A 19366-nucleotide genomic window follows, 5' to 3' on the forward strand; every position below is an offset into this window, starting at 1 on the left:
TATATATGTTCTGGTCACCTCACTACAGGAAGGATGTGGATGCTATAGAAAGAGTGCAGAGGAGATTTACAAGGATGTTGCTTGGATTGGAGAGCCTACCTTATGAGAATAGGTTGAGTGAACTTGGCATTTTCTCCTTGGAGCAACGGAGGATGAGAGGTGACCTGATAAAAGTGTATAAGGTGATGAGAGGCATTGATCGTGTGGCTAGCTAGAGGCTTTTTCCCAGGGCTGAGGTGGCTAACACAAGGATGCATAGTTTTAAGCTGCTTGGAAGTAGGTACCCGGGGGGGGGGGGGTGTCAGAGGTTAAGTTTTTCACACAGAGTGTGGTGGGTGCGTAGGATGTGCTATGTGCTTCTGGTGAAGGTGGTGGAGGCAGATATAATATAGGGTCTTTTAAAAGACTTAGATAGGTCCATAGAGCTTGGAAAAATAGAGGGCTATGTGGTAGGGAAATTCAAGGCGGCTACTAGCATAGGCTACATTGTCGGTATAGCATTGTGGGCCAAAGGGCCTGTAATGTGCTGTAAATTTTCTATTTTTTTTATATTTCTAAGTATTTAACTTCATAGTTCTTAATATATTACTATATATATCAAAGTACTGCTGCCGCAAAACAACAAACTTCGTGACATATGCCAAGGATGTTAAATGTGATTCTGATGGTGTTATTAGAGTCAAAACAGCCTGTTTCTAAGCCACAATTATTATTTGAATTGGGTCACAGAACCCACTGGTACATGCATTGATCCAGATACAGATCAACTGTTCAAGATTCAAAATTGTTTAATGTCATTTCCAGTGTAAAAGAGAACAAAATAATGTAATTCCAGATTTGATGCAGCTCAGAAAAAAGCACAATATGAGAAAGAACACAATAATAATAATAAAACAGAATAAATACAATTTGTGCAAAAGTCCTAGGCACCAGTGATGTAGCTAGGGTGTCTAAGGCATTTGTCAATGTAGAGCAGAGAGCAAGTTTGCAAAACTGGTGGACGTAAAGGATGTTGGGAATGTCGCGGGTGGAATGCTGTGGGAGGGGCCTGAGACGTGGCAGAGAAGGTGTGCCAGGACAGGGGATGGCAAGGGTGCTGACACTTCCAGCCCCAAAACTTCAGACAAGGTCATTTGATTTCAAACGATTGGTTTATTATTGATTACAGAATGTTTCTGGTGCTTCCTGCTCGCTCTGTCCACTCTCCCTTCCCCTGCTCCATTCCCACTCTCAGTTCACAATAGAGACCACATCCGAATTAGGTGTATCATCACTCACATATATCATGAAGTTTGTTTTTTTTTTGTGGCAGCATTACAGTGCAATGCATAAAATTACTACTGTTCTATGAAAAAGTCTGTATAAATACATAAGATAGCATATATATACATTGGTTGAATGTCCATAAAGTAACGCTAGGCACAGGAGTGTCTGTACATAAAATTATGAGGTCTTCCTGTGCTTTGCTGTGCAGTCTGTATGCCATGCAGTGTTGCAGCATGTTCGGATGCTCTCTTCTGCACATCTGTGGAATGATGTGAGTCTGGACCTTCTGAAATTGAAATGGCAGCAGAAGCTTATTGATGATTGTCCAAATTCAGATGTTGCTTGCACCTCAATAGTCTTTCATTATGTTAACAATTGCTTAGTAATTTAATATATTATTTGTATTTAGGGTTCTCGAGGAAGCCTCGGCCAGCCAAGCTTCCAATAAGAAAGAAAGCCGCTTGGAAGCTTCAGGAAAGAACAAGTCATATGACATTAAAATTGAAAATTTTGATGTCTCCTATGGAGACAGGTGAGTACCACTATTGACAGTAACTTTTGTTTGGGTCTCTGTAATGTAATTGATGAAAGTGCAAAGTAATTGTTTTATCAATGTGGGTATATGTCATTATAGGCAACCCTGAGATTCATTTTCTTGCAGACATTCACAGTAAATTCAAAGAAGCACAGTAGAATCAATGAAGAACCACATACAAGATGGACAGACAGCCAATGTGCAAAAGCAGCAAACTGCAGAACAAAAAAAGAAAAACAAAATAATAATATTTTTTTTAAAAAGCAAGAAATATCGAGAACATGAAATGAAGAGTCCTTGATAATGAGTCAACAGATTGTGGGAACAGTTCATTGATGGGGCAAGTGAGGTTATATCCTCTGGTTCAGGATCTTGACAATTATGGGGTAATAACTATTTCTGAACCTGCTGGTAAGGGACCTGAGACTCCCATGCCACCTCCCTTATGGCAGCAATGAAAAGAGAGCATGGCCTGGATGGTGGGGGTCCTTGATGATGGATGCTGCTTTCCCGTGCCATCATGCCTTGTAGACGTGCTCAGTGGTAGGATGGGCTTTACCTGTGATGGACTGCACTGTATCCACTAGTCTTTGTAGGCTTTTTGTATGTTCTTGATATTTATTGCTTATTTATCTATTATTAATATTTTTTCTTTTGTATTTGCACAGTTTCACATTGGTTATTTGTCTGTCCTGTTGGGAGCGGTCTTTCATTGATTCTATTGTGGTTTTTGGATTTACTGTGTGTGCCCACAAGAAAATGTACTTTGATAATGAATTGACTTTGAACCTTGAGCCTTTCTGATCAAGGGCATTGGTGTTTCCATACTAGAATCTGAGATGAATTGGCAGGATGAGGCAATATTCCACATCGTACGCTGCGTAATCAGCATCCTTTCAGCATAGACCTTGGACTTTCACTCCCCTCTTCATCCCCTTTAAAGATGATCTTCATCTGTCATGTCTTCATTGAAACGTGCCCTGAAATGAATAATTTTCATTAATGACCACCACAGTCCAAAGATGTACGGGAGTTAGTCTGTGAGTGTTGCCACTTTTTTGGCACCAACACAGCATGCCCACAACTTAGTAACAATAAACTGGACATCTTTTGATTTTGGGAGGAAACCTAGTCATGGGGAGAACGTGTAGTCTCCTCACAGACAGCGCCGGGAAATGAATCCCTATTACTGGTGCTGTAAAGCACTGTACGAACTGCTGGGCAACCATGCCACCCGTGTTGCCGTGCACGTATAGGTGGTCAGTTTGCATTGGACTTTGGAAAAAGTGACTATTTCTCCTGATCCCCATATATCAGAATCAGGTTTAATATCACTGGCGTATGTCATGAAATTTGTCCAACACAGTACATGATAATAGAAAAGGAAAAAACAAATCATCAATTGCAGTTAAATTAAAAAGTAGTGCAAAAATAAAAATAAAGAAGTAGCGGTAGTGTTCGAGTCTTCAATGCCCATTTAGAATTCGAATGGCAGAGGAGAAGAAACTGTTCCTGAATCATTGAGTGTGTGCTTTCAGGCTTCTGTACCTCCATTCTGATGCAAGGAGAGGGCATGTCCTGTGTTGTTGGTCCTTAATGATGGATGCTGCCTCTTTGAGGAATTGCTCTTTGAAGATGTCCTGGTTACTGTGGAGGCTACTTCCCATGATGGAGCTGATTAAGTTAACGACTCTCTACAGTTTATTTTGATCCTGTGTAGTGCCCCCCCACCCCATCCATACCAGATGGTGATGCAGCCAGTTAGAATGCTGTCCGTGGTACAACTGTAGAAATTTGCCAGTGTCCTTGTTGACATACCAAATCTCCTCAAATCCCTAATTAAATATAGCCACTGTCATGCCTTCTTTGTGACTGCATCAGTATGTTCAGTCCAGGATAGATCTTCAGAGACATTGACTCCCAGGAGTTTGAAATTGCTCATTCTTTCCACTTCTGATACGTCTATGAGGACTCATCTTACCCTTTCGGAAGTCCTCAATCACTTCTTTGGGCTTACAGATTTAAGGAACTGTGCGTGCATGTATTACAACATGTACCAGTGTTAGGGGTGAAGTGGAGGTAACTCATCTGAACCCTACATACAAAAGAAAAGATTAGCTTTATTTGTCACATGTACATTGAAACATCGAAACACAGTGAAATGCAATGTTTGTGTCAATGAGCAGCACAGCCCACAAATGTGGTCACACTTCTGGTGCCAACCTATGTCTTTGGAAAGTGAGAGGAAACCAGAGCAGCTGGAAGAAAACAATGAGGAGGATATGGGGAGAATGTACAAACTCCTGGCAGTCAGTGGCAGGAATTGAACCCCTTTGGCTGGTGCTTTAAAGTGTTGTGCTAAGCGTTGTGCTTACCATGTCACCCATGTTGCGATGCACATATGTATCTGTTCAGCATGTTGGTACCTTGTGTATTGGACTATGGGGAAAGTCACTGTTTCTCCTTTACATTGCAAATGTTTAAAAAAACTGCATTTGTAGTTCATGCCTTCATTACAATATGTATGGCTGCTAGGAGTATATATGGTGGGAGCTGACTTTTTCAGTCAGATAAATACCACAAACATCAGGAAATGGCCTTCCTGCTGAATAAAGGTGATTTTTGAGGTAGTGTGGGTCAACCATGTAATTGACCTCCGCCAATATGCCCATTCACCCTCCTTGACATCTGTATGGCAGCCTTTACTGAGACAAATAGTTCATTCTCATTCACTCTTTAATTCATTATTCAGCATTTAGTTTGATGGTGAATTTCAATTCAATTCAAGATTGTTTAATGCCATTTCCAGTACACCATTGTAAAGGAGAAAAAAGATAATATTAATGAAAAATTTTAACTTTCCACATATTGACTGGGACTCCCAAACTGTGAAAGGGCTGGATGGCTTGGAGTTTGTCAGATGTGTTCAGGAAAGTTTTCTAAATCAATATATAGAGGTACCAACGAGAGAGGATGCAACACTTGATCTCCTATTAGGGAACCAGACAGGTCAGGTGACAGAAGTATGTGTAAGCGAACATTTTGGGTCCAGTCAACATAATATCATTAGTTTCAAGTTAATTATGGATAAAAATAGATCTGGTCCTTGAGTTGAGGTTCTAAGTTGGAGAAAGGCCAATTTTGTGGAGATGAGAAAGGATCTAGGAAGAGTGGATTGGGGCAAGTTGTTTTCTGACAAGGATGTGTTCAGTAAGTGGGAGGCCTTCAAAGGCGAAATTGTGAGAGTGCAGAGTTTGCATATTCCTGCCAGGATTAAAGGCAAAGTTAACAGACATAGGGAACCTTGGTTTTCAAGGGATATTGGCGATGTGGTTATGAAAAAGAGAGAGGTGTGTAGCAGGTATAGGCAACTAGGAACAAATGAGGTACTTGAAGAGTATAAAAATGTAAGAAAATACTAAAGAAGGAAATCAGGAAGGCAAAAAGAAGACATGAGGTTGCTTTGGCAGATAATGTGAAGGTAAACCCGAAGAGTTTCTACAAGTATATTAAGAGTAAAAGGATAGTAAGGGACAAAATTGGTCCCTTAGAAGATCAGAGATATCCCTTGTGTTGAGAGCAACCTGCACTGAACTAGTTATCCAAGGCTTCTGCTTTGGGTGGACCTGGACCGATTTTTGGGGAACAATGTTTTCAATGCGCTTCCAAATGAAGCTTGTTACTACCTCCGTGTATTTGGAGATGTTCTCAGCTTGAAATACTTCCCAGGAGATGCTATCAAAGCAGTCTTGTAACATTGAGTCTGATTGGTTGGACCAGCAGTGGATAGTTTTCACTATGGCCGCTTCCTGTTTCAATTTCTACCTGTAGGTGGGTAAGAGACAGTTGGAAGGATGGTCAGATTTTCCAAACGGAGGGCAGAGAGATGCTTTGTAGGCATTGCGGAAGGGAGAGTAGTAGTGATTGAGTATGTTTCCTCCCCGTGTGCTCACCTGGATGTGTTGGCAGAACTTCGGATAAGCTCTCGTCAGTAACGCTTGTTTAAAGTCTCCGATAATGATGAAAGCAGCCTCTGGCTGTGTGGTTTCATGGATATTGATGGTTTCACAAAGTTCATTGAGAGCCAGGTTGGTATTGGTCTGTGATAGCTGTAATAATAAAAGATGTGAATTGTCTAGGCAGCCTGAAAGGTACTCCAGATCCGGGTAGCAAAGGGATTCGAGGGTGTGCGCGCTACCTGGGTCTCACCAAGCATTATTCACCATGAAACATACTCCCCCACCTTTATTTTTCCAGAGAGGTCTTTAGACCTGTCTGCTCGGAACACAGGGAACCCGATGTGTTCCATGGCTTAGTCTGGTATTTCCCCCGACAACCAGGTTTTGGTAAAGCATAAGATGTTCCAATGCTTCGTTTCCCTTGGTAGGACATTCTGGCTCTCAGCTTACACAGCTTGGTCCCGGGGCTGTACACTGGCCAGGAGTATACTAGGGAGTAGTGGCCAATTTGCGTGCTTGCTTAACCTAACCAAGACGCTGGCTCTTCTTCCTTGACAATGCTGGTGTGGTGAATGAACCTCCCATGCGAGCAGGGGGTCCCTGTGGTACAAAGGTGGCACATTATGACTGAATGCCGTGTTTCTGATGTTCAGAACCTTTTTTATGCCATGGACCCCTACCATTAACCAAGGGGTCCATAAGACCATAAGGTATAGGAGCAGAAGTAGGCCATTCGGCCCATCACGTCTTCTCCGCCATTTAAGCATGGGCTGATCCAATTCTTCCAGTCATCCCCACTCCCCTGCCTTCTCCCCATACCCTTTGATGCCCTGGCTAATCAAGAACCTATCTATCTCTGCCTTAAATTCACCCAGTGACTTGGCCTCCACAGCTGCTCTCGGCAACAAATTCCACAGATTTACCACCTTCTGACTAAAGTAATTTCTGCGCATCTCTGTTCTAAATGGACGTCCTTCAATTCTGAAGTCGTGCCCTCTTGTCCTAGACTCCCCTACTATGGGAAATAACTTTACCATATCTATTCTGTTCAGGCCTTTTAACTTTCGAAATGTTTCTATGAGATCCCACTTCATTCTCCTGAACTCCAGGGAATACAGCCCAAGAGCTGCCAGATGCTCCTCATACAGTAACCCTTTCATTCCTGGAACCATTCTCTGAACCCTCTCCAATGTCAGTATTTCTAAAATAAGAAGCCAAAACTGCACACAATACTCCAAGTGTGGTCTCACGAGTGCCTTATAGAGCCTCATATCACATCCCTGCTCTTATATTCTATACCTCTAGAAATGAATGCCAACATTGCATTCGCCTTCTTCACCACCATCTCAACCTGGAGGTTAACCTTTAGGGTATCCTGCACAAGGACTCCCAAGCCCCTTTGCATCTCCGCATTTTGAATTCTCTCCCCATCTAAATAATAGTCTGTCCATTTATTTCTTCCACCAAAGTGCATGACCATACACTTTTCAGCATTGTATTTCATTTGCCACTTCTCTGCCCATTCCTCTCAACTGACTAAATCTCTGCAGGCTCTCTGTTTCCTCAACATTACCTGCTCCTCCACCTATCTTTGTATCACTGGCAAATTTAGCCATAAATCCATTAATCCCATAGTCCAAATCATTGACATACATCATAAAAAGCTGCGCTCCCAACGCTAACCCCTGATCTCCACTGGTAAGCAGCAGCCAGCCAGAATAGGATCTCTTTATTCCCACTCTCTGTTTTCTGCCGATCAGCCAATCTAGTAACTTCCCTGTAATTCCATGGGCTCTTATCTTGCTAAGCAGCCTCATGTGCGGCACCTTTTCAAAGGCCTTCTGAAAATCCAAGCACACCACATCTACTGCATCTCCTTTGTCTACCCTGCTTGTAATTTCCTCAAAAAATTGCAGTAGGTTAATCAAGCAGGATTTTCCTTTCAGGCCTGTCTTTGTCATTGCCTCCAGCTACTCTGTAATCTCATCCCTAACAATCAATTCCAACCTCTTCCCAACCACTAATGTCAGGCTAACAGGTCTCTAGTTTCCTTTCTGCTGCCTCCCACCTAAACAGCAGAGTAACATTTGCAATTTTCTAGTCATCCAGTACAATTTTCCAATCATCCAGTACAAAGCCAGAATCTATTGACTCTTGAAAGATCATTGTTAATGCTTCTGCAATCTCTCCAGCTACTTCCTTCAGAACCCGAGGATGCATTCCATCAGGTCCAGGAGATTTATCCAGCCTCAGACCATTAAGCTTCCTGAGCACCTTCTCTGTTGTTGTTTTCACTGTACATACTTCACTTCTCTGACGCTCTTGGAATGTCCGGTACACTGCAGATGTCTTCCACTGTGAAGACTGATGCGAAATAGCTTTCAGTTCCCCTGCCATCTCTGCATCTTTCATGACAATATCTGCAGCGTCATTTTCTATTGGTCCTATATCTACCCTCAACTCTCTTTTATCCTTTATATACAAAGCTTTTAGTATCTTCTTTGATATTAGTTGCCTGTGACAGTGGTGTCATCAGCAAACTTGAATATGGTATTGGAGCTGTGCTTAGCCTCACAGTCATAAGTGTAAAGCAAGTAAGATAAGTAGTGAAAAAAGGGGTTTTAAAAAGGAGTGAGGCACATTGTCCATTCAGAAATTTGATGTCAGAGGGGAAGAAGCTGTTGCTGAAGTGTTGGAGTATTCAGGCTCCTGTACCCACCCCCTGCTGGTAGTAATGAGAAGAGGGCACGACTGGGTGAATGAGCTCCTCTATGATGGATACCGGCTTTTTGAGGCGTCACCTTTTGAAGGTGTCCTCGACGAGGACTGGTGTGTTCTCTCAACTTCCCCTTCCCAAAGTCTGCGATCAATTCTTCAGTCAATTCCAAGGGATGGGAGAACCAGTGAATGTCATATATTTGGACCATGAATTGAATTGATTTTATTTCTTACATCCTTCACATACATGAAGAGTAAAAATCTTTGTGTTACATCTCCGTTTAAATGTGCAATGTGCAGTCATAGTAATTTATAATAATTTATAATAAATACAACAGTCAGTGTAACATAGAAATACACTCAAATCAGCGTATAGATTGTGGTTGGGGTGATTCAGGTCCCCAATGATCCTTTGAGCCCTTTTCTCACATCTGTCTTTGTAAATGTCCTAAATCATGGGAAGTTCACAGCTACAGATGTGCTGGGCTGTCTGCACCTCTCTCTGCAGAATCCTGCGATTAAGGGAAGTACAGTTCCCATACCAAGCAGTGATGTAGCTGGTCAGGATGCTCTCAATTGTGCCCTTGTAGAAAGTTCTTAGGATTTAGGAGCCCATACGAAACTTCCTCAACTGTCTGAGGTGAAAGAGGTGCCGTTGTGCCTTTTTCACCACATGGCTTGTGTGTACAGACCATGTGAAGTCCTCGGTGATGTGGATTCCGAGGAACTTAAGGCTGTTTACCCTCTCAACCCCAGATCCATTGATGTCAATAGCGGCATGAGGTGGTATCATTAAATCATATGGGATTGTATCTTGCTGTTATAAAGGTTTTGAATGTTCTCCATGTTCAATACACATGCAGCATTGATTTTCTTCATGCGCTGTTTTTACCTCAATAATGGATTTAATAATTTTTTCTAAATTAGCCTGTAGTTTTCTGCTTTCTGTTCTCCTATTCTTGAATACAGGACCCTGAAGACACATAATCAAAGTTTCAGGAATAGTTTCTTTCCCTGTTGCTGTCAGATTTCTGAATGGACAATAAATCCATGAACACTTCCTCTGTACTTTTTCCTTCTCTTTTTGCACTATTTATTTAATTTATTATTTATTCATTTATAGCTTATGTTCTTGCTCTTTATTTAGTCTTTGAAATCTAATCAATTGCAATGAATGTCTCCTGGATGTCAGGATATATAGAGAGTTGCATAGAGAGCAGAGTATAGAGAACTAAAAACAGGGAAGACCTCTAAAGACTGTAAAATCCACAGTGGCACCATGGTAGCACAGCAGTTATCGCAATTCTGTTACAGCTCGGAACATTCCCGATGCGGAGTTCAATTCCGAAACCCTTCTGTAAAGTGTCTCTGTATGTCCTCCCGTGGAATGTGTGGGTTTTCTCTGGGTTCTCTAGTTTCCTCCCACAGACCAAAGATGTGCTGGATGGGTTAATTGGCCATTGTGAATTGTCCCGTGATTAGTTTAGGGTTAATCAGGGTTGTTGTCGGTTGCTGAGCGGTGTGGTTCGAAGGGCCGGAAGGGCCTATTCCACGCAATACCGCTAAACGAATAAATAATTACAGATAAAACTGCAGCGTGGCACTGAAATAGGAAAGTTGAGATGGGTCACGAGAAATCACAGCAGATATGATGAAAGTAAATCTGAACGTTCAATAAGTATTCTAAGGAAGAATATTCAGAGAAAGAGTGGGGCCCATTAGCAACAGCCTGTGGGCTGTGTGTGCCTGGAGTCAGAACATACAGGTGAAACGCATAATTCTCCTCAGTACTCACAAAGGAAACACACTTTGTAGTTGGGTTCAATTCTTTTCACATTATATGTCAATGATTTGGATGACTGAATTAATGTCTTTGAAGTCAAGTTTGCAGACAATATGAAGATACGTAGAGATGCAGGTGGTGTTGTGGAAGCAGGGTGTCTGCAGAAGGACTTAGATAGATTGGGAGAGAATGGACAAAGAAGTGACTGATGGCATATAGTGCAGGGAAGTGTATGGGTCATGTACTTTGACAGAAGGATTAAAGGCGTAGACTATTTTAATCCAGGAGCAAATTCAGAAATCAGTGCAAAATACAATGTTAGCATTCACCTTGAAAGGACTAGAATATAAAAGCAAGGATGTAATTTTGAGGCTTTATAAGGCACTGGTGAGGCATCACTTGGAGTATTGTGAACAGTTTTGGGCTCCTTATCTAAGAAAAGATGTGCTGGCATTGGAGAGAATTCAGAGGAATTTTACGAGAATGATTCAAGAAATGAAAGGGTGAGGAGAGTTTGATGGGCCTGGGCCTGGAGTTCAGAAGAATGAGAGGCATCTCACTGAAACCTACTGAATACTGAAAAGCCTACAGTGGATGTTTTCTATCGTGGGGGAATCTAGGACCAAAAGACAGCCTTCAGAATAGAGGGAATTCCATTGAGAGCAGAGATGAGGGGAGTGAATCTGTGGAATTCATTGGCACAATGGCTGTGGAAGCCAAGTCATTGAGTATATTTAAAGTGGAGGTTGATAGGTTCTTGATTAGTCAGGGCATCAAAGGTAATGGGGAAAAGGCAGCAGAATGGGTTTGACAGGGATCATAAATAAGTCATGATGGAATGGTAAAGCAACTTGATGGGCTGAGTAGCTAAGTTCTTCACCTATACCTTTTACATTATATGATAAAAGAACATTCAGAGAAAGAATAAGGCTCAGTAGGAACAACATGGGCTGCCTGTGCCTGGAGCCAGAACGAATTCTTTTCATCTGTACTCACAAAGGAAAAAGACTTTGTAGTTTGGAAAATTCAGTGAAGGGGTGCCTGAAAGTCTTCGTAAGTAACAAGGAGGTGCTCAGTGTCTTGGTGGGCTAAAAGGGGGAAAAGTCCCGAGGGCTAGATGGGATTTTTCACAGGCTACAATGGAAGATAAGGGAGGCGATTACTAAGTCTTTGGCTGAGATTTTTAAATTACTTGTCACCATATACAACCCTGAGATTCATTTTCTTACAGGCATTCACAGTAAGTACAAAGAAAAGCAATAGAATCAATGAAAGACCAAATACGACAAGATAGACAATCAACCAATGTGCAAAAGACAGCAAACTGTGCAAATACAAAAAAGAGAAAAATGTATTAATAGTAATAAGTAGCAGTGAGAATAGAATATGGTCTGGATAGTGGGAGTCCCCGATGATGGATGTTGCTTTCCTGCGACAGCGTTCCATGTGGATGTGCTCAGTGGCGGCTTGGAGTGAGAGGAGGGCAGCACATTTGGTTCCGCCTTTCAAAAACGGCAGTAGAGACAAGCCAGTAACTATAGACCTGTGAGAGGGCTGATAACGGAAAGAATTTTGTGGGAGTGGAGTAATGATCATGAGGAAAAGAATGGGCAAATCAGAGGAAGCTGATATAGCTTGAAGGGAAGATTATGTCTGATGAATTTGATTGAATAGCGAGGATGAGAGGTGACTTCATATAGTTGTACAAGATGATAAGAGCTATTGATAGAGGTGGCGCACACAAAATGCTGGAGGAACTGAGCTGGTCAGACAGCATCTATGGATGAAGAAGAAGGAATCAGGTTCCTTGTCCAGCCCTTTACCTTTTCCACTGTTAAAGGAGGTTCTACCAGTTATTAAATACAGGGGTTCACATTCTTTTTTCCTGCCTGGACTGTGAATAATTAAACAATACGTTCAATAAAGACATGAGAAGTACAATTGTTTGTGTGTTATTAGTTTAGGCAGATTGTTTTTATCTGCTACTGTGACTTAGATGAAGATCAGACCAGATTTTATGGGTATGTAGCACTCGCTTCGCCTAGTGGCTTAACATAGGGGGTGATAACCTCCGTCCCAGCCAAACTTAAGAAATCTTATTTGGGTGGTTGCTGCCTGATGTGTCCCCTGTTAAAAATCAGTACCCCAAAGTAACAAACAGTACACAATATGCAATTAAACGATTAAGCTTTATAACTTTTACTTTGACTATATGGTTAGTAGAGAAACGAAATAAAAGAAAAAAAGGCCCCAATCTTATTAAACCATCTGTGCGCAAAGTTGGAACTCACTGATAAGCCGATCGTTCACCATCGACCTCCTCCGATCGTCGCTGCCCTTCAGACCCTCGCTCTGAGTCCACCCCGTCCGGCGGTTTACCAAATCTCTCCATTTTCGTCTTCTCTCCTCATATCTCTATCTATCTATCTCCCCCCCCCTCTCCCGCTCCCTCTCCCTCTCCCTCGTTGTCTCACTCAGTCTCTCAGAAACCCGCAAAATAAACTCCTTCTAGATTCACAAGACAGGGCAACAAAATCCTGATTGGCTAACATGCATATCCATAGCCCTGTTATCTCCAGCCAAAACCCAAACATTGCTGCTACAGAGAAACCGCTACTTCAGCGGTGAACATTACAGAGAAGCCATTTCATTAGCCTTAGCAGTGAAACATTACAGAGAAGCCATTACAGCATGTTACAGGTAATTAATGCAGAAAACCAGGTAATTGCAAAGAGTTCACTGTTTCTTGCAACTATATACAGAAAGAGCCAGTAACATCATGAAGGATCCCACCTACCCTGTCATGGACTGTTTGTTCCACTCCAACCAGGGAGGAGGCTGTTTAGCATCCATACCAGGACCACCAGACACAAGAACAGTTCAAGCAGCAACACTTCCACCCATGAACCCATCCCTCCACACCCCCAACCACAACTACTTATCATCTTTTTCTGTCAGAGTCACCTTGTGTACAAACACTCCTGTGCCTAGCATCACTTTATGGACATACAATCAATCTAAGTTATAAGCTATCTCAAGTATTTATCAAGTTTTTTATTATTGCTTTCTTTATCTTACAGCATTGTGTTTTTCTGGATTTTTTGTGCTGGTCAAATCAAAGGTAGCAATTATTTTGTTCCCCTTTATACTTTTGTAGTGGAAATTACTTTAAACAATCTCGAGTCCTCATCATGGGTGAAAGGAAAATGAGGGTCTATTTGAGAGAGAAGGGTTAGGTTGATCTTCGAGTAGTTTAGAGGGTCAGTTTAGCATTGTGGGCTGATGGGCCTTTACTGTGCTGTAATGTTCTATGTTTATAATTTCTTTGAAGGAATAGAATGGTGTATTCATGAAGTATTAATTAAAATATCAGGGAAAGGATATATGTTTTAAAGCATGTTCTTTCTGTCTTCAAGGGCCTTACTTAATGGTGCAGATTTGCACCTCGCTTATGGGAGACGTTATGGTTTAGTTGGTCGAAATGGCTTGGGGAAAACGACGCTGCTGAAGATGATGTCGGCACGAAGTCTTCGCATTCCCTCTCATATCAGCATCCTGCATGTGGAACAGGAAGTGGTTGGGGACGACACATCGGCCTTACAGAGCGTACTGGAGTGTGACACAGTGAGGGAAGGCCTGTTGCAGGAGGAGAAGGCTCTGACGGCAAAGATGAACGCTGGCCTGTGAGTAAACTACAGCGGGAGGTATCCAGTGTTTGTACAAAAACTCGATACTGGTTCACGTCCCAGATCCCTCAGCTCTGACAGCAGCTTATGCTCTCAGGATCAGAATCAGGCTTATTGTCTCTGACATATGCCGTGAAATTTTTTGTCTTTTGATAGTGCAAGACAAATTACTCTAAAGATTTCTGTCTTGGCCTTCGCTGGTCTACATCAACAAGGAATGTTGCATCCTAACTGTCTAAGTTGATACGCAAGCAAGGGCTGCACATTTTGGAGAGCAAACTGTTGCCCATGCCGCAGGTTCCCACTCTCCACACAGCAGATGAATGTGAAGGAACAGCAGAGACAAATACAGTTAGGCACCAGTGACATTGAAGGAGTTGCTTTTAACTCAATGCCAGACTGCCTTAGGGACTTCAGCTCCTCGGAGTTTACTCTCAAAACCTTCCCCATGCGTGGGTATAGCTGCAAGGCTACGTAGGTTTGAGGTCAGCTTTTTCCTTATCCTATATGAGACGCCGACCAAGGCCGACAATTCCCACCTACCCATAGTGACTTGTTTTAAGAAGCCAGTAACCCACCTTTGCCCTTTCTCCTGTCAGTGGAAATGGTTTTGTTGGGCTTAGTAGCAAAGCCCAACAAGGTCAGGAGCTGGACTTGGTTGTCAAAGGCTATTTAGACCTTAAGACCATCAGATATAGGAGCAGAGTTAAGCTACTTGGTCCATTGAGTCTGTTCCACTATTTCATCATGGCTGATCCAATTTTCCTCTCAGCCCCATTCTCCTGCCTTCTCCCTGTGTCCCTTCATGCCCTGACCAATCAAGAATCTATCAACTTCCTGCCTTAAATATACGTAAAGATTTGCCTTCCACAGCCACCTGTGGCAAGTAATTCTGCAGATTCACCACTCTCTGGCTAAAAATGTTCCTTCTCATCTTCGTTCTAAAAGGACACCCCTCTATTCTGAGGCTATGTCCTCTGGTGTTAGACTCTCCCACCATAGGAAACATCCTCTCCACTTTGACTCTATCAAGGCCTTTCACCATTCAATAGGTTTCAATGAGGTTCCCCTCATTCTTCTGAATTCTAGTGAATACAGGCCCAGATCCATCAAACGCTCTTCATATGACAAGCCATTCAATCCTGGAATCATTTTTGTGAACCTTCTTTCAACTCTCTCCAGCATCAGCATGTTTTTTCTAAGATAAGGGGCCAAACCTACTCACAATACTCCAAATGAGGCCTCACCAGTGCTTTATAAAGTTTCAACATTACTTCCTTGCTTTTTTATTCTAGTGCTCATGAAATGAATGCTAACATTGTATTTGTTTTCCTCACCACAGACTCCATCTGCAAATTAACCTTCAGGGAATCCTATACAAGGATTCCCAAGTCCCTTTGTGCCTCAGTTTTTTTGTATTTTCTCTCCATTTAGAAAACGGTCAACCCTTTCATTTGTTCTACAAAAACTCCATGACCATACATGTCCTGACACTGTATTCCATCTGGCATTTCTTTGTCCATTCTCCTAATCTGCCCAAGTCCTTCTATAGCGTGTCTACTTCCTGAAAACTAGCTGCCCCTTCACCCATCTTTATATTGTCTACAGACTTTGCAACAAAGCCATCATTTCCAACATCCAAGTCATTGACATTAAACAAAAAGAATCTGTCCCAACACAGACCCCATGGAACACCACTAGTCACCGGCACTAGCAAGAAAAGGCTCCCTTTATTCCTATTCTTTGCCTCCTGCCCATCAGCCACTGCTAGAATCTTTCCTGTAATACCATGGGCTCAGGGCTTGTTAAGCAACCTCCTCACAAGATCACAAGACAAAGGAGCAGAAGTAGGCCATTCAGCCCATTGAGTCTGCTCCGCCACTCATCGGTGGCACCTTGTCAAAGGCCTTCTGAAAATCCAAGTGCACAACATCAACCAATTCTCTGTCTATGCTGCTTGCTATTTCCTCAAAGAATTCCAACAGATTTGTCAGGTAAGATTTTCTCCTGAGAAAACCATGCTGACTACAGCCTATTTTATCATGTGCTCCCAAGTACCCTGAGACCTCATTATTAATAATGGACTCCAACATTTTCCCAACCACTGAGGTCACACTAATTGGCAGTGTGGAGGATCAGAGGGATCATGGGGTCCGAGTCCATAGGACACTCAAAGCTGCTGCACAGGTTGACTCTGTGGTTAAGAAGGCATACGGTGTATTGGCCTTCATCAATCATGGGATTGAGTTTAGGAGCCGAGAGGTAATGTTGCAGCTATATAGGACCCTGGTCAGACACCACTTGGTGTACTGTGCTCAGTCTGGTCGTCTCACTACAGGAAGGATGTGGAAACCATAGAAAGGGTGCAGAGGGGATTTACAAGGATGTTGCCTGGATTGGGGAGCATGCCTTATGAGAATAGGTTGAGTGAACTGGGCCTTTTCTCCTTGGAGCGATGGAGGATGAGAGGTGACCTAATAGAGTTATATAAGACGATGAGAGGCATTGATCGTGTGGATAGTCAGAGGCTTTTTCCCAGGGCTGAAATGGCTAGTACAAGAGGGCTACATCTGCCCTTACACTTCCTCCCTCACCACCATTCAGGGCCCCAGACAGTCCTTCCAGGTGAGGCGACACCTCACCTGTGAGTCGGCTGGGATGATATACTTACCGAGTGCAGGTCGGTGGGACTAGGTGAGAGTAGGAGTTCGGCAAGGACTAGAAGGGCCGAGATGGCCTGTTTCCATGCTGTAATTGTTATGTGGTTATATGGTTACTGCATCTGGTGCTCCCGATGCGGCCTTCTACATATTGGCGAGACCCGACGCAGACTGGGAGACCGTTTCGCTGAACACCTACGCTCTGTCTGCCAGAGAAAGCAGGATCTCCCAGTGGCCACATATTTTAATTCCACGTCCCATTCACATTCTGATATGTCTATCCATGGCCTCCTCTACTGTCAAGATGAAGCCACACTCAGGTTGGAGGAACGACACCTTATATTCCATCTGGGTAGCCTCCAACCTGATAGCATGAACATTGACTTCTCTAACTTCCCTTAATGCCCCACCTCCCCCTCGTACCCCATCCGTTATTTATTTATATACACACATTCTTTTTCTCTCTCTCCTTTTTCTCCCTCTGTCCCTCTGACTATACCCCTTGCCCATCCTCTGGGTTTCTTCCCCCCCCCCCCTTTTCCTTCTCCTTGGGCCTCCTGTCCCATGATCCTCTCATATCCCTTTTGCCAATCAACTGTCCAGCTCTTGGCTCCATCCCTCCCCCTCCTGTCTTCTCCTATCATTTTGGAACTCCCCCTCCGCCTCCCACTTTCAAATCTCTTACTAGCTCTTCCTTCAGTTAGTCCTGACGAAGGGTCTCAGCCCAAAACGTCGAGTGTACCTCTTCCTAGAGATGCTGCCTGGCCTGTACTTTTTTGTGTGTTGCTTGAAATTCCAGCATCTGCAGATTTCCTCGTGTTTGAGAGCATCCTGACTGGCTGCATTATTGGCTGGTATGGGAACTGTACTTCCCTCAATCTCAGGACATTTACAACCTGTTCCAGCTGCTGCCATCTGGGAAACGGTACCGCAGCATAAAAGCCAGGACCAACAGGCTCTGGGACAGCTTCTTCCACCAGGCCATCAGACTGATTAATTCACGCTGATACAATTGTATTTCTCTGTTATATTGACTGTCCTGTTGTACATACAAATTACTATAAATTGCACATTGCTCACTTAGATGGAGACGCAATACAAAGATTTTTACTCATGTATGTGAAGAATGTAAGTAATAATGTCAATTCTATTCAATTGTGATGGGAATTGATGGATTGGAGAGGTCCCAGAGTAGGTCCACAAGAATGATTCTGGGAATGAAAGAGTTAATGTATGTGAAGTGGTTGATGGCTCTGGGCCTGTAGTCGCGGAGTTCAGAAGAATGAGGGTGCATCTCATTGAAAGCTATCGAATATTTAAAGTTCTAGACAGAGTGAATATTTCCAATAGTGGGGGAGTCTAGGACTAGAGGGCACAGCCTCAGAATAGAGTCTAGTTAGAACAGAGATGAAGAAGGATTTCTAAGGAATCTAAGGAATTCTTTGCTACAGGCAGTTGTGGAGGCCAAGTCATTGGGTATGTTTAAAGTGAAGGTTGATAGATTCTTGATTAGTAAAGGTGCCAAAGGTTACAAGGAGAAGGCAGGAGAATGGGGTTGAGAGGGATAATAAATCAGCCATAATAAGACTGTAAGATATGGGTGCAGAAGTAGGACATTTGGCTTCGCCATTCAATCATGGGCTGCTCCAATTCTTCCAGTCATCCCCATCCCCTGTCTTCTCCCCATACCCTTTGATGCCGTAGCTGATCAGGAACCTATCTATCTCTGCCTTAAATACACCCAATGACTTGGTCTCCACAACCGCTTGTGGCAACAAATTCCACAGATCTACCACCTTCTGACTAAAGTAATTTCGGGAAATAACTTTGCCATATCTAATCTATTCAGGCCTTTTAACATTCAGAGTGTTTCTATGTGATTCCCCCCTCATTCTCCTGAACTCCAGGGAATACAGCCCAAGAGCTGCCAGACGTTCCTCATACAGTAACCCTTTCACTCCTGGAATCATTCTTGTGAATCTTCTCTGAACCCTCTCCAACATTAGTATATCTTTTCTAAAATAAGGAACCCAAAACTGCACACAATACTCCTAGTGTGGTTTCATGAGTGCCTTATAGACCCTCAATATCACATCCCTGCTCTTATATTCTCTACCTCTAGAAATAAATGACAACATTGCATTCGCCTTCTTCACCACCGACTCAACCTGGAGGTTAACCTTTAGGGTATCTTGCACAAGGATTCCCAAGTCCCTTTGCATCTCTGTATTTTGAATTCTCTCCCCATCAAAATAATAGCTTGCCCATTTATTTCTTCCACTGAAGTGCATGACCATATACTTCCCAACATTGCATTTCATTTGCCAATTCTTTGCCCATTCACCTAAACCATCTAAGTTTCTGCAGGCTGTCTGTTTCCTCAACACTACCCGCTCCTCCACCTATCTTTGTATCATCAGCAAATTTAACCACAAAGCTATTAATCCCATAGTCCAGTGGACTGGCAGAGCACACTTGATGGGTTGAATGGCCCAATTCTTGTGTCTTATCGATTGGGCTCATCTTGAGTTCTGGTTCAGCACCTATTGTGTCCTATGAAAGTCAAGCAAGGAGAAAAGAAAGTGGATGAAGGAAAAGTTGTGAGTTTATAATGGAGTTCAGCTTGTAACTCACAAAATGAAAACCTGTTTTCTGAATTTTTCTTCCAGAGGCGATGGCACAGAGAGCAGTCGGCTGACTGAAGTTTATGCTAAGTTGGAGGAGATCGAGGCAGACAAGGCTCCAGCCAGGTGTGTTTC

At 42.9% G+C, this 19366-nt stretch overlaps 1 protein-coding gene across 2 annotated transcripts in view; it reads left to right on the forward strand.

Annotated features, from left to right (window-relative positions):
- The window catches only part of abcf3 (ATP-binding cassette, sub-family F (GCN20), member 3), a 172589-nt gene that overhangs the window by 90258 nt on the left and 62965 nt on the right, over window positions 1–19366 (forward strand). For both annotated transcript variants that reach the window (XM_063045252.1, XM_063045253.1), the window contains exons 6-8: window positions 1676–1798; window positions 13678–13944; window positions 19277–19357. In XM_063045252.1, coding sequence (XP_062901322.1) covers window positions 1676–1798; window positions 13678–13944; window positions 19277–19357 — 471 coding nt within the window. The remainder of the gene's footprint in view (window positions 1–1675; window positions 1799–13677; window positions 13945–19276; window positions 19358–19366) is intronic.

Source organism: Mobula hypostoma, chromosome 4 (assembly GCF_963921235.1).
Source record: "Mobula hypostoma chromosome 4, sMobHyp1.1, whole genome shotgun sequence".
Lineage (NCBI taxonomy): Eukaryota > Metazoa > Chordata > Chondrichthyes > Myliobatiformes > Myliobatidae > Mobula > Mobula hypostoma.